We start from the raw sequence: 15337 nt of genomic DNA on the forward strand, positions 1-15337 counted from the left end.
TAAAAGTGAATAAATAAATAAAATACATGAAAGGACTCGACTTCCACTTCCGGTGTCAGGGGTCACGGTTCCGGTTGAAGATGGCGGCGCCCGACGAGTTGTTTTGCTGGGAAGGAGACTGGGGTCTCCCGTCCGTCAGCACCGACTGTCTGGTGGTTCTGGTGAGTCTCCGTTTACCCCGGACCGGGCCGGTTCACCCGCAGTCCGAGGGTCTCATTCACACGCAGCAACACGCGTTAAATCACGCGATAACTGCTGCTAGCGTTAGCATGCTAACGGCTCATTGAGCGACAGGCTAACGGTTAACCGACAGAAACCGCTTTAACGGTTAAACTGAGTGACGTCGTTAATGTGAGGGTGGTCGGTCAGTGTGTCTTTGTATCGATTAACCTGATAATGATCTGTTTTAGTTGATTTTGAGACTTTTAAATGCGACGTCCTCGGTGATGTGATGATGTCACAAGCAACGTGCAAAACGTAACCAGAGCCGATCGACCTGATCGATTAATCAGATGCACATGCGTCTATGTATGTTTACATTTATGGGCCAGTGTGTTAATGTAAACGTGTGATTTACCCAATTTACAACCAAAACTCGTACATTTCTAACTTCAAAGCAGCTTCAAACAGTTTTTCACTGAAACCGACTCACAGAAACAAAAAAACCAGAAAAGTTTCTTGTGATAAAAAAGATTTTTTTTTTTGCGTTTTTCATGACATTTTTATGTTATTATGAGAATTCCTTCCTAAAAAAATAATAAAAAGAAAAATGAAGGCATTTCTCTTCATAACAAGATTTTTTTTCAGGTTTTTCACGTTTTATTTTCAGAACGACATTTTTTATCTGGTTTTCGTTCATTTCCTCCAACATTTTATTGTTGTAATTTATTGTCATTACAAGATTTTTTTTCAAGTTTTTCATAAGATATATTCATATTAACACAGACAATTCTCTTATTCTATCGTTTTTTAAAGTTTACAAAGATGTTATAAAATTAAATCATCTTGTAAAAATGTGAAAATATCATGAATTTTCATGTTAATGCTCAATACTGATCTTTTTTTCTGACCTGGTGCCGTTTATAAACTCTTCACACTAATAAATACACAACAGAAAAACATAAAATGTAAAGAAAAGCAATATTCTCGTTCATATTTTCCTCATTAAAAGTTTTCTGTTTCCTGAAGGATTCAGTTATTTTGGTGGGAGGGCCGTTAGGTGGGTGAACTTAATAATAATGAAAAACACTGAAGGGGTTAACTAGTCAGATCATTTGACTTCATACCAACATTAAAAAAACAAAAAAACTCTTCATTGGTATTAAAATCTAAGATGTGAACAAAGCTGATGGCCGTGACGTACCTGTGGTTGTTTTTTTACGTTTATTATATTTTGGGTCATTTAATTTATAGAATTGTTTTTTGGGGATTTTTTTATGTTTTTGTTGATAATTAGACATTCAGTGTATGTATCCCGCAGGAAAAAATGGCCAGAAAATGAATAAAATCCACAATAATCTATACTTATGTTTTGTCATTTAGAAACTAAAGGTCACATTTTCAAAAAAAAAAAAGAAAAATAATGAAATCTTGTTTTTTTTTTTTTTTTAGCCTGGACGCATTAGAATACAGCGTTTAACTCATTTTCATTAATGTGTCTGCGCATTTAAAGGTTAAATCCAGAAATAAAACTGCACATCTTTTGACTTCAGCTTTGTCTCAGAGGACTGACGAGGTTTGTCCTCTTTAGTTTGTTTCTGTTGTCTCTTTGTCTTTACAAAGTTTATTTTAGGGCTGTGAACTAACAAATAATTTCACGATTGATTAATCTGCCTATGATTTCACAATCATTTTATTTGGTCAGTAAATTGTCATAAAATAGAAAACGTGTCCTTCTGCGTAATTTCCCAGAATTTTTTATCCAAACAAAAGTTAAAAAATCCAAAATTATTCACTTCATTGCACTGTGACAAAGAAAGGCATCACAAAGACACATTTAAGAAGCGTGAAACCAGAAAAAGTAAAAAAAAAAAGAATCACTAAAATGATAATTTGATGATCCAAATAGTTGCCAAATCGTTTTATGTTGATCAATAAATCTCTGCAGCTTTAGTTTATTTTATTAGATCATTAAATCAGATTAAATGTGGAGAGTGTAATTCTGCACACGGCCATCAGATGGCACCACTGTCTGTCTGTCTCTCTGTCCCTGTCTCTGTCTCTCTGTCTGTCTGTCTGTCTCTCTGTCCCTGTCTCTGTCTCTCTGTCTGTCTGTCTGTCTCTCTGTCCCTGTCTCTGTCTCTCTGTCTGTCTGTCTCTCTGTCCCTGTCCCTGTCTCTCTGTCTGTCTGTCTCTGTCTCTCTGTCTGTCTGTCTCTCTGTCTCTGTCTCTGTCTCTGTCTCTGTCTCTCTGTCCCTGTCTCTCTGTCTGTCTGTCTCTCTGTCTGTCTGTCTGTCTCTCTGTCCCTGTCTCTCTGTCTCTCTCTCTGTCTCTCTGTCTCTCTGTCTCTCTGTCTCTGTGTCTGTCTCTCTGTCTCTCTGTCTCTCTGTCTGTCTGTCTGTCTGTCTGTCTGTCTGTCTCTGTCTGTCTCTGTCTCTCTGTCTGTCTCTGTCTCTGTCTGTCTCTCTGTCTCTCTGTCTGTCTCTTTCTGTCTCTGTCTGTCTTTTTTCAACTTTCTTTTTCTTTCTTTATTTTTTCAACCAGTCTAGAAAAGTTAAATTGTGATTTTTTTAATTATTTTTTTAAAAACAGATGTTCAGGTAATTTTGACTAATTTCTAGTTAATTTTTGTTTTGTTTTTTTCTCTTGTTGTTCACTGCCTTCTTCCCGTGTTTTTCACAGAAACCAAACCACTTTGTGCAGGTTTTAAAGGGTTAAAGCAGATTTACATGTTTTTAATTAACATATATGTCAGAAAAACAGCGGTTTGGTCCTTTAAGTGGAGCCGCTGGTCGTCGTTACCACCCACAATGCTCTGCTGCAGACGGGCCGAAGTGGTCCTGAGGCTGCGGCGATGCAGCCTGCAGCCCGCGCTGAGGGCGCAGTGCTCCGCCGAGTCATTAAACCTGATTGAAACATGTTTGTGTTGGACGGAGATCTGAGCGCAGAGCAGCAGAGCACTCTGGGTAATGATGCAGCGGTTGGAAAACTGTCACCGCCTGCTGGGAATCACACCGACAGGTTTTCCAAAGCGCCGCAGGAACCTCAGTCTGCTGCTGGTCTGGAAACGTCTCCGTGGTGCGTCCTTCAAATTCAGGGGTTTGTTTTTTCGTTTGTTGAAGTTTGAGCTTCACTGTGTTGAAAATAAACTCGCTGAAATCTGAGAATCAGAATCTGGATTTTTGTCAAAAACACGGGAAGAAAACACACGGAAGCAATGAGCAACCAAAGAAGAAATGACCCAAAAATGTGCAAGAAAATTAACTGAAAATTTGTTAAAAAAAATGTTAAAAATCTATAATCCTGTAACATAATTATACATACATAAAAATATAATTATGATAATTGTAAATATAGTTTTATTCCTCACTGTTTTTTTCCCTTTATGTTTTTCCTCCCCAGCTTTTTAAAAATATTTTTTCCAAATTTAATTTCTTACAATTTACAGCACATTTCTCACAAAGTTGCACATGTCCTTTTCCCATGTTTTTAGCAAGAAGTGACCTGAAATTTTTTATTTTTTTTTTTAAGGAAGAAAGAGATGGAAAGCTTAAAAAAATGGAAACAAGACTCGGCAAAACTTGAAAAAAGTGCTTTAAATGTTATAATGATTCTTTAACAGTTTGAAAAGTTAAATATTTGAACACGACGTCTGAAAAGCAGCACAAGCAAAGTGATGTCACTCCAGGTTTTAAAGGGTTAACCCTCTGAAACCTGATAACCATGCGTCGGCCATGAAGATTCCTAAATTAGATCTTCACTCGCTGAAACGTCCGAGTCATAATTATTCATAAAACAAATCTAACGAATCCGTGTTAATTGGAGAAACTCTGAGAGGAGGCGGGGCTCCAGGTGTTCAGGCAGGTGAGCTGAGAGCTGCTCCTCTCTCAGACGGACAGGTGGAGGATGACGAGGGGAGCTTTTCCTTCAGCTGTTGTTGTTGAGTCCAGCAGGAAGTGTGTTAAAGGCTGAGTTATTATTAGCCTCTCACAGCTGGACGGACGGAGTCTGGACCTGTTACATAACAGCAGCTCTCCGTCTGCCAACGCCAAGGAAACGTTTCAGTGTCTGACTGAAAACATTCATTCACGCGCAAGGAAACCGTCTCAGTGTTTATTCATATTCAGCTCATAAATCGCGTCTCACACGTTATTCAGCTGTGGAGGCTTGAAAGCTCCTTCTGATGAGAGACTCACAGAGGACGTCTTAGTTAGCCGCTCCGCCATTCTGCCGCCTGTTTTTGGGATTGTTGCAGCCTGAAATTCCTGATTTCACTCTAGCTTTTATGAAAAAAAATTGCAGTGCGTATTGGTATGTTTATAGTTTTTTTTTGTTTTTGTATTTAAATGAACCGTTAGGAACTGTTTGGCGCTTTTTATGCACTTCCCGTTCTTCACTAAAATACACTGTGGAAACTAAATAGTTACATTCAGACTGTTCAGGTCCAAAAATGCTCCATTGAAACCCATTCAAACTGACATTTTTGATCCCACAGCCATCAGAGCAGAAAAACAGGACTTGTATTATTTCTGGGTGTCATTCTGGGCTTTTGACTCTGAATTTGTCATTTTGACTATTTTCCACCTGATGAGGTCATTTTGACCATATTTGGCATATGGAGGAAATACATGCTATTTCCACTAGGTGACCTGTCACAGTCAATGTAGCTGCTGATCACTGACATATCCCAGACTGTCAGCAGCAAAAAAAACAATGTGTGATGTGGAAATGGGATGTACTTTCACTAGAGTTGTTGCTCGTATAATTTAATGTAACAAATAAATAATCAGTCTGATGAATACATTTGATGTCTAAATTATATTGTTTATATCTCTGTTAAAATAGTTAATGTTGGCAGAAACAGGAGGAACATCAATATAACAGATAATTACAAACTCTTCAGTAGCAGATGTGTTCATTCAGTTTACTTTATCACACACACACACATACACACTCAGTCAGCTGTGTGTGTGTGTGTGTGTGTGTGTGTGTGTGTGTGTGTGTGTGTGTGTGTGTGGAACAAACGTCTTCACGGCTGCAGATTTATGAGGAAATTCTTCCTCATTTTTCCGGGTTGTAAAAGCTGAACGAGTTTCTGGACTCAGAATGAAGCTTTTATTTTCTGACTGAGTCGTTCCAACATTCACTCATTTATTCCAAGATTTACACTTCATACAGTATTTAGCACACACGTTATACTCTGCTCTTTGTAGTAGTTTTCTACTAGTGAAAAATGAATGTACTTTTCTATTTCGAACAAAGAACAGCATGCATGGATGAACGCGTTACACTTCCCTCTTTTAAGCATTATTAGTATTTCCATTTTATGCTTCTTTATACTTCTGCTGCACAACATCTTAGAGGCAGATATTTGTCTTTTTACTGCACTAAATTTATCTGACAGCTTTATTTATTTTACAGACTCAGATTAATAATGTACAATTAATCAACCAACGAACGATGATGTCGTGTTATAGATTAAACGAACCAGCAATATATAAATTCATTGAAATAAAGTAGTTGAAGTTGACGCGTTGTCCCTGTCCCTGTCCCTGTCCCTGTCCCTGTCCCTGTCCCTGTCCCTGTCTCTTTGCAGGCCTACGCTCAGTTTGCAGGAGCTCCTCTCAAACTCAAAAAGATCTCCAACCCCTGGAGGAGTCCCAGCGGTGAGACTTCATTTCCAGACACATTCAGGTTTACTTTCACTCAGAAACACCTGAAGAAGAAACTCTCGTTGTTCGTGTTGTTTACGGAGCGATGAAGTAATGAGTCCCTAAACGCTGAAGTCCGTTAGCCTTTTAGCACGTCCGGTTCCCTCGTCTCAAAGTCTCTGGGTTTTTTCCAGTGGGTTTTCGGTGAAATGTCTTAAATAAGGTCCGTGGTTAACGCAGGCTGAGTATGTTTAGACGATTTGTTCTGCAACATGAAAGACGTCCGCCTAAACACGATTTTTGAACTTTTAAGGTTTTACTCGTATTAAAAAAGCCGGTTGCTAACAAGTGGCTGAATGGGACCACAGTGTTTGTCGGGGACGTGAGACGTCCTCTCAGTGGACACAGAAACGTGTCCACGTGTCCGCCTTTACAGAGTCGGTCTCAAACTTGTAGATTTATCTGTTTATAATATTTTTCGGTCGTGTTTTCACCGTGTTTGTAGTGGTGACGTTTTTGCTTTTTTTTTTTGCTTCTGGAGATTTAATTTAGGCTTCAAAACACACAAAAGTGGAGTTCATCTGTGGAGATTATCACGCTGAACAAAACGTGCAAGTCTCAGAAACTCGTGTTCGCCACAGAGCTTATTTTTTGGCGATAATCACAAATCCAATTCAGAAATCCCAGAAGTTTTTTGACGAGAAAACCAGTGTGACGCTAACTTCCTGGTTGGCCTCCAAAAACACGTCATCTATTTCGTCTCTCACAGGATCACTTCCTACTCTGAGGACCAATCAGAAAGAGACTCTGTCCAGGCCCTCTGACATCATCATACACCTCAGAAAACAGGTAACCACCTCCCTCCCAGCATGCATCATACATAAATTTGGAAAATTGAATACAAGTTTATAAATGCGTCACCGGCAGGAGATGAGTCGACCAATCAGACGTAGCTAACGGACCGCGACAAAACAAACAATAAAAAACCTCCCAGAATATTAATTATAAACTGATGTGACGAAGCAAAAATCTTAAATTAATATATTTCACAATTTTCTGTGATTGAAAATCAAACTGACAAAATTCAGACTGGTGACGTCATGTTTCCGACCTGCAGGAATGATGTCACACATGAGCGTGCTCTTAGTCAGTGTGTGTGTCTGTGTGCATGTGTGTGTGTGTGCATGCGTGTGCGTGCGTGTGTGTGTGTGTGTGTGCGTGAGTGTGTGTGTGCGTGCGAGTGTGTGTGTGTGTGTGTGGTGAGTGTGTGTGTGTGTGTGTGTGTGTGTGTGTGTGTGTGTGTGTGTGTGTGTGTGTGTGTGTGTGAGTGTGTGTGTGTGTGCGTGAGTGTGTGTGTGTGTGTGTGTGTGTGCGTGTGTGTGTGTGTGTGTGTGTGCGTGTGTGTGCGCGTGTGTGTGAGTTAGTGAGTGAGTGAGTGCGTGTGTGCGTGCGTGTGTGCGTGCGTGCGTGTTGTGTGTGTGTGTGTGTGTGTGTGTGTGTGTGTGTGTGTGTGTGTGTGTGTGTGTGTGTGTGTGTGTGTGTGTGTGTGTGTGTGTGTGCGTGCGTGCGTGTGTGTGTGAGCGAGCTCTGCAGCCGACTGGAACGACTCTTTTAACAACAGGAAGCTGCAGCCAGAGACACATTCCTGCAGAGCTGATAGTTCTCATAAAGCTCAGCTGGAAACTGAACTGCTGCTCCTCTGCAGAGCTGTTCTCTGCTCGGCTCTGATGCACGTGACGATATGTTACACGCAGTATAAATACTGAGTACAATAGCTTCAGAAAGTATCCCGTACCCTTCCCTTTTTGCACACAGTATTTTGGTGTGTATTATTTTGCCCATCCAGTGATGTTGCACGGTACACGGTCTGCGTCCCTGACACATTAAAATCTGAAGGGATGCACTAAACCTAATCAGTGTGGTATCGCATGACGTCACACGTTTTGAAAGTATTTCTCATGTCACAGAAACCTCTGAGAGAGAACTTGTGTTTCTGATGTTACTTCGATGCTGCCGGTGAAGTGTCTGCGTTTTTGTCTGCGCACATCTGACGCCCGCCCGCCTGCTCTCATCGCCACCTCTCTGGAGCTCAGCACATGGCCGTTCCCAGTAAAAGTGGCAATGTCAGCAGCAGTAGATATTAACCTCATATTTGTAGGTTCAGTTAGTTTTAGTTTATTTGCACATTAATATACAACAAAGACAAACAGAGAAAGGAGAAATGAAACAGTTTACATGTGCAGGTTAGGTGGAAACCCACAGTGGGCTTTTCTAAGGACCTCGCCTTAAGAAAAGAAAAAAATATACTTAGATTTAAATACAACACAATGCAAAGTAAAACATCATCATAAATACATATCTCCACACAATCACCACTTCTGAAAAGAAATAAACATGACATCAAATAAATACTATCCAGAAATACAACACAGATATGATCTTTACCAACTCTTTTTTAAAACCTCACCACCTTTTTATTACTTTTTGTGTTGGAACAACACATCATTTACGCAGGGATGGGAATGAAGAACGGCTTCCTAATTGTTTGAGCCGTTAAGATTGTTTTCCTGAGAGCTTATCGATGCCGGCGCGTTTGTTTTTGACTGCTTTGTACTGTGAAACAATGACGTCAAACTGGTGCGTTGCTGGATACTTGCAGCGAGAAGCAACGGTGTAGACGAAGAAACGATCCAAAGAGCTGACGTCAGTGCTGCTCGTAATGACCGTAAGATGATCGTTTTGAGTGAAAAAAACCACATGAAAATTCCAGTAACGTGATGCGAAGTCTAAGTGCAACAACGATGTAGTTTCCCAGCAACCGAAAGACGCCATGAAACTGTGGAAACATCAGGACTCTCTGGAGACGTCTGTCCCGTTAAACTGAGTAACTGACGAAAGGACGGATTGTATCCAGTTACATGCTTTCAAAGAATCTTTCTGTTGAACCTGCGTCTTCATGTCCGTCCAAAGGACCTGTTCAGCTTCTTATGTTTCCCCCCGGAAATCTCTCCTGCATCCATCAAAGAAGAGACAAGGTGTGAGAGATGAATCTGTAACACGCTGTCTTTTCTCGATGACCTTCAGCTGCAGTTTTCCTTCATCTCTGAGCCTCGGCCAGCGTTCAGCAGCTAACCGGCAGCTGGAACACATTACCCAGCATGATCGGTGCCTCCGCGCTGCGGTAGGTTGGTCAGAAACCACAACGCCGGGAGAGCTGCTGAAGAAGCTCAGAGGAGAAAACTGCTGGCTTCACATTTAACTCCCATTTTTCACTTCAGTCACACTTGACACTTCTTATGTTTCGGAGGTTTCTTCTTTTCCATTCAAACACCCAGTCAACTCCCACTTAAATATTTGATTCATTTTCACTTTTATTCAGTGAAAACCTTAATAACAGACCAGAGTCCTGCTCCTCAGAGGATGAATACTTGTGGCTTTGGTCACCATGTCAGTTTTTTTGTGTGTGTGTCTCGAGGTGCGTTTCCATCCACCTTTTCAATTTGCAGTTACGTGAGACATGAGAAATACTTTTCAAAAAAAGTCCCTGACACCAAGGATTTCATCATGGTTTTAATGTTCACAATGTAGTATTATCAAGGAAAATGTTAGGTTTGTCTCCAGGATGCACTGATATTGAACTTACTGCATCCTTTCAGCAACATCACTCAGTACATTAACATAGTGGAGCTGCGTTTACACCTCGATCAGGTCATTTAAGTGGACTATTGTCCTTGTTCCAGTATCCGAGCACCGTGGGAGAATCCATTTATTGACAAAAGTATGTCCGACTCCTCCAAGTTGGAGCTGGACGATAAAACTACAACGATGTAAATCGTGAAATAACTTTTCCTCGATTGAAATATGAGATGATATATTCCAGCCATGTTTTGACAGACAACACGAACAGCCAGCCAACGCGGACATGTCCGACGTCCCGATGCAGCGCGGACATGTCCGACGTCCCGATGCAGCGCGGACATGTCCGACAGTCCGAGTCTGAGGTGTTTACATGTCGGAATAGCTCGACCTCCAATCGAATTATCTGGGTGTTTTAGTCAAATTTTGAGAAATTCAATGTAGTCCAATTTCAGTGGGACTAACATGTTCACAAGTATTTTGAAAGTCCAGTTTTAGTCGGACTAACACAATAATTCGACTTTTTGTAACATCATATAAACATACTGACTGAAATCTGCTAACCTTGATGAACTAACTCAGTTTTTGTGAAACGAAGCCCCCGTTCTTCAGCAGAGACACTCATTTGAGATTTGGTCTTGTGACGTTCACTCTGGTTTCTCTGTCAGCTCAGAAGCATTTTACCTTTAACACAAGTTCACCTGCTGCAGCACGTGACAGCCGAGCAGCAGGTCTGCTGTGCTCTCCAGGTTCTGTGGTGAGTTTGGGATCTGGTGTGTGTTTTTCAGAAATACAATGCAGACTACGATCTGTCGGCCAAGGAGGGAGCGGACAGCCTGGCCTTCATCTCTCTGCTGGAGGAGAAACTCAAACCTGCTCTGGTGAGAAAAAACACGAAGCGTGAACTTATTAACAGAAACAGAAACTCTGCTGCTCCGTGTTGAGGATAGATTTTGTCCGTCGCAGATCTACACGTTTTGGATCGAGCCGAAGAACTACGTGGACGTGACTCGCCGGTGGTACGCAGAGCACATGCCCTTCCCTCTGAACTTCTTCCTGCCGGGGAGGATGCAGCGCAGTCAGCTGGAAAAACTGCGGCTGCTGCGAGGAGACGAGAGTCTGGAGTCTGGAGAGGAGCTTGAGAAGGAGGTGAGGACAAGACACGAAAGTTCACCTCTGATGTGTGTTTTTAAAAGTCTCGGTATTTATCCTGAGAAACATTAAAGTGCCGAAACTGTTCTAGTGAAAAGTCGTGTCTGGGAAGCACTTGTTCTTTGTGTTTGTCTGAGTTTCTGGAGACGGAAACAATGTGACTTTAATCTGCTGCAGTAACATCATCAACGTGCAGCAGCTCAGCTTTTTTCCAGCTCGTACGGTGATCTCCATGTTTCCATGTGTTCAGGCTCCTTGAAGTGGTTTGGAACGAATTTACAGTGAAAGGAAAAACGTTTCTGTAGGAAAACTGCTGTTATGGAACGAAGTGTGGAAACAGGTCAGAGGTCAGACGAAGGTGGTTAAAGAACAATTTGTTCTGTCAGCATGAAAAATTTACAGGAATGAGGAATGAGTCAAGTTGACTCTGACGTATTTTCTGAAAGCTTCTCGTCCATGCCGAACTGATTTCTGACACTTTGAACTCAGTAAAAACATAAAAACTTCAAGCTGTGAAACTAAATGAGTTCAAGGAAACAGTGATGGATGATGTCAGTGAAGCGGTCCGTTCAACAAGTACTGAATCACAGACTGAAGCTCTCGGAGGACTCTTTCTGTTTCATTATCTTATTTGGGGACTTTTCTCTTGTGATAAATGATGATGACGATGGTGAACAATATACCACACCAACGTTTGGTCTGTGACAAACTGTCCCCAAAATAAAGGACTGTTTCCACTAAAGTGTTTTTACGCCACCACGTCGATGATAGCTGTGGCTGGAAGCATTACGTTTTTGGGTTTTCCATTTGTCCTTCTATTCTCTTGACAGTGATATCTCAGGAACACCTCAAATTTGGCACAAATGTCCCTTTGGACTTGAAGATGAACTGATTAGCTCTTAGTGGTCAAAGGTCAATGTGACCTTGTGCCTGTCTCCATCTCGTAAACACAATATCTCAGTAACTCATTGAGGGTATTTCTTTATATTTGGGGCAAACGTTCACTGAATATGACATAAACTGATTCATTTCTACGGGTGAGAGGTTACGGTCACTGTGACCTCGTTTGTCACATTCTCATGAACGCAATGAATCAAGAACACCATGAGGGAAATTCCTCAAATTTGGCACAAACATCATCGGACTCCCGGATGAGCTGATTATGTTTTGGTGTTCAAAGGTCACTGTGACTCGTTATTGTGAACACAATTTCTCAGTAATGCTTTGCTGGTATTTCCTCAAATATGTGGCACAAACGTCCACCTGGCCCCCAAATAAACTGTTTACATGTTGGTGGTCAAAGGTCAATATGACCTCGCATTCGTCCCCTTCTCTTGAACATGATATCTCAGAAACACTTTGGGGGACTGTCCTCAAATTTCGCACAAACGTCCACTTGGACTCAATCAAGAACTGATGAGGTTTTAACAGGTCAAAGGTCACTGTGACCTCCAAAAAATGTTTTCACCGTAACTCAAGAGTTTATACCCTGATTTTGACAAAATTTCGCACAAATATGACTGTGATGGAAAATGGATTTTATATCCAAAAGGTCAAAGGTCAACTGTACTCTAACATCATAATGTTTCGCAAAAACACGTTTCTGGCTGTTTTTCTGAATGCTGCACGTTTAGTGTTTCTTTTTGTCTGATTCCTCTGAACTCACTCTGACTCCTGCGTATTGTTACACCTCTGTATGTAATATATCTCCTTTTTGAATCATTGAAATGTGTTTTTTATTTTTCAGTTGTACCGTGATGCTGCAGAGTGTATGAACCTGCTATCCCAGCGACTCGGCTCACACAAGTTCTTCTTTGGGGACTCGTAAGTTTATCCAGACTGCAGAAGAGGTCAGGTGGTCTCTACCTGTGGGGATAATCACAAGATGAAATCTAAAAGCTTTTGAAGGTTCACAGTCACCCAGCAGAATATCTGCAGGCAGCTGGACTGTTTGACCGCTCATCTGACAGGTTAACTCAGAACCAAAGAGGCTTTTTGGATGAAATTTGAGGTTTCATTTGATTCTGAACTTAATTATTTAAGATATCTAGTCAAAAAACATTTTTGAGATTTGCTGGCTTTGCTGTAAAAAAGTGTGACTTATGATTTAGACCACGAAACAAAGTAAAACTAAACCCGCTGTGACCCTGCAGGCCTTCGTCTCTGGACGCCTACGTGTTCGGTCACTTGGCGCCCATCCTGAAGTCCAAACTGCCCAACGGGAAACTGCAGCAGCATCTGAAGTCTCTGGACAACCTGAGCAACTTCTGCAGCAACATCCTGCTGCTCTACTTCCCCCGAGACGGCCGAGGTGAGGCCGCACACCTGACTGCCGATCAGCGAACTTCAGCATGTTGTCACGGTGTATCGCCGCAAGGTTTATTTGACATCAGCGAATGACATCGTATCAACAGATTGTCTCACTGTTTGTGTGAAGGAGGCAAACCGTGTGAAGAGATTAGTGAGCTCATGTGGTGTTTACAGAGCCTTTCAGTTTGTAGACAGGGATGACGAACATTAGGGCGTGCACACTGTACGTGCAACAGCTTGTGAGACTATGCAAAGACGTTAACCAACAAAGATCGTAAATCGTAATAAAATCCAGGATTTATCAGCCTGTTTTTTAATGTGCCAGCCAGAGATCCTTGAATTCTTGGCAGCTTTTCTAAAAAAAAAAAAAAGCATACTTTTAGGCTTTTTTTGTCTTAAATTTTGTCTCATTTATGATTTTAAATGAATCCCGTAAGCAGCTGAAGTGTATTGTATTTATTTAGAGTCAACATCTTGCTGACGTCCTCCATGTTGTCTTTCAGAGAGCAGCAGTCAGAAGACGTCCTCTCAGCCTCAGTCTGAAGGCGGAGACTTCGATCACGTCCCTAACAAGCGCAGGAAGCAGCTGCTGTCGGCTCTGGTGGCGCTGGGCGCCATGCTGAGCTACGCCCTGCTGACCGGCATCGTGTCCATCCAACACATCCAGCGGGAGGCGCTGGAGGAGCCGCCCGACCTGCAGCCCATCGGATCCCAGGATGAGGACGAGGGAGACGGCTGAGGAGGTGCGGCGTCCGATCAGAGGCACCATGGGACTTTATGGGTAGAAGTAAATTAATCGTATCTCACTTAAAGAGTTTTACTGTCACAAAAGAAAAGTGTCAGTATTATAAAACAAACAAAAAAAAAATCATCAGCACGTCCAGGAGCCTTTCAGTGGACAGGAAGTGGACGTTGATGATTTATGTACAGAAATTAATTAAAAAATAATTACCTGGATATTTTATGTGAGTTAGATTTTTGTTTAACTTTTTTTAAACTGCTCTTCGAAGAAAAACATGGATTGGCCTTTTCCTTAAGAATAAATACATTTTGATTTAGGGTTGTTTTTACTTTTTTAAAAATTTTTTTATTGGACGCGCGCCCCCTCCAGCGCCTCCCGCTGGATGTGTTGGATGGACACGATGCCGGTCAGCAGGGCGTAGCTCAGCATGGCGCCCAGCGCCACCAGAGCCGACAGCAGCTGCTTCCTGCGCTTGTTAGGGTAGACAGAAATATGTATCTGTGTAGATAAATGCATAGATGGATGATGGTAAAAAAAAATCTGAAACGAGTATGGGAGTTAGTGGTCTTAAGTTATTGTGGGCTGTGTTTGGGAACTAAAATGAGAAAGGGCTGTTGGGTGACTGAAGTGATCACATTATGTTAGGGAAATGAAATTAGTGCAGGGAATTCTGGGGAACTAAAATTACAGTGGGGTTGTGGGGCGCTAAACTGAGTTTATGGCAGTTGGGAACTTAAATGTCAGTGGGACGTTGAGGAGCTAAAATAATTATGTGTCAGGGTTCTAACATGAGTACAACTTAAGTGAACTAAATCGATTGTGGGGCTTTCTTTTAGGGAACTAAAATAATTATTTGTGGCCAGGAACTGAAATATGCGTGGGGGGCTCAGCAATTATAATTAGTATAGCGTGTTGGGAACTAAAACAAGTACACGGTGAAGGGATGCTAAAACGAGTATAGAGTGTTGGGGAACTAAAACAAGTACATGGTGAAGGGATGCTAAAATGAGTATAGAGAGTTGGGGAACTACAACCAATGAATAAGGGTGATCAAGAAAAAAAATAATTATGGGGCATTTTGGAACTAAAATGAATGTGGGGTGCTGCACAACTAAAATGATCATTTGGGAACTAAAATAGGTGCAGGCCATGTATGAACTAAAATGAATGTGGGCTATTTGGATGTTTGGGAACTAAAATGAGTACAGGACATTGGGGTGGGGGGACTTAGACAAAGACAGATAGTTTGGCAGCTTCAAAAATTGCAGGGAGTTTGGGAACTAAAACGAGTAAAGGATTGATGGGAAATCAAATGAGCCAAAGACTGAAATGAGTGTGAGGGGTTTTGGAACTAAATGAGTGTGGGGCGTTGCACAACTAAAATGATTATGGGGCATTGGGGAACTAAAATAAGTTAGGGCCTGGGAACTAAAATGAATGTTGGCTATTTGGGAAATGATTGTGGGACATTTGGGAACTAAAATGAATGCAGGTCTTTGGGAACTGAAGGGAACTAAAATAAGCACAGGGTGTTGTGAAACTTAAAAGCATGTGGGGCGTTTGGGAAACCTCGGGTTAAAGACACCACATGCAGGATCTGGGACGCCTCTTTGCACAGTTTAGGTAATCATGGCGTAGCAGACTGCCCTTGGGGGCCCCAGCTGGGGTTAAGGGCCTCGCTCAAGGG

General features: G+C 41.7%; 1 protein-coding gene across 1 annotated transcript; it reads left to right on the top strand.

The window, feature by feature from the left end:
* Window positions 1-67: 67 nt before the first annotated feature.
* Window positions 68-13967, top strand: LOC121946327 (metaxin-1-like). The gene is made up of 8 exons (XM_042490846.1): window positions 68-161; window positions 5756-5825; window positions 6580-6659; window positions 10235-10327; window positions 10413-10595; window positions 12346-12422; window positions 12752-12909; window positions 13412-13967. The coding sequence occupies exons 1-8, from the start codon at window positions 81-83 to the stop codon at window positions 13645-13647; spliced, it is 978 nt and encodes a 325-aa protein (XP_042346780.1). The 5' UTR covers window positions 68-80; the 3' UTR covers window positions 13648-13967.
* The last annotated feature ends 1370 nt before the right edge of the window (window positions 13968-15337 follow it).

The sequence above is a fragment of the Plectropomus leopardus genome, chromosome 7, assembly GCF_008729295.1.
Source record: "Plectropomus leopardus isolate mb chromosome 7, YSFRI_Pleo_2.0, whole genome shotgun sequence".
NCBI lineage: Eukaryota > Metazoa > Chordata > Actinopteri > Perciformes > Serranidae > Plectropomus > Plectropomus leopardus.

Coding starts and splice junctions, on each gene's coding strand:
- LOC121946327 (XM_042490846.1), top strand. CDS start 81: ATGGCGGCGCCCGACGAGTTGTTTTGCTGGGAAGGAGACTGGGGTCTC. Junction 6,660..10,234: donor TCATACACCTCAGAAAACAG/GTAACCACCTCC, acceptor TGTGTTTTTCAG/AAATACAATGCAGACTACGA. Junction 10,328..10,412: donor AGAAACTCAAACCTGCTCTG/GTGAGAAAAAAC, acceptor TGTCCGTCGCAG/ATCTACACGTTTTGGATCGA.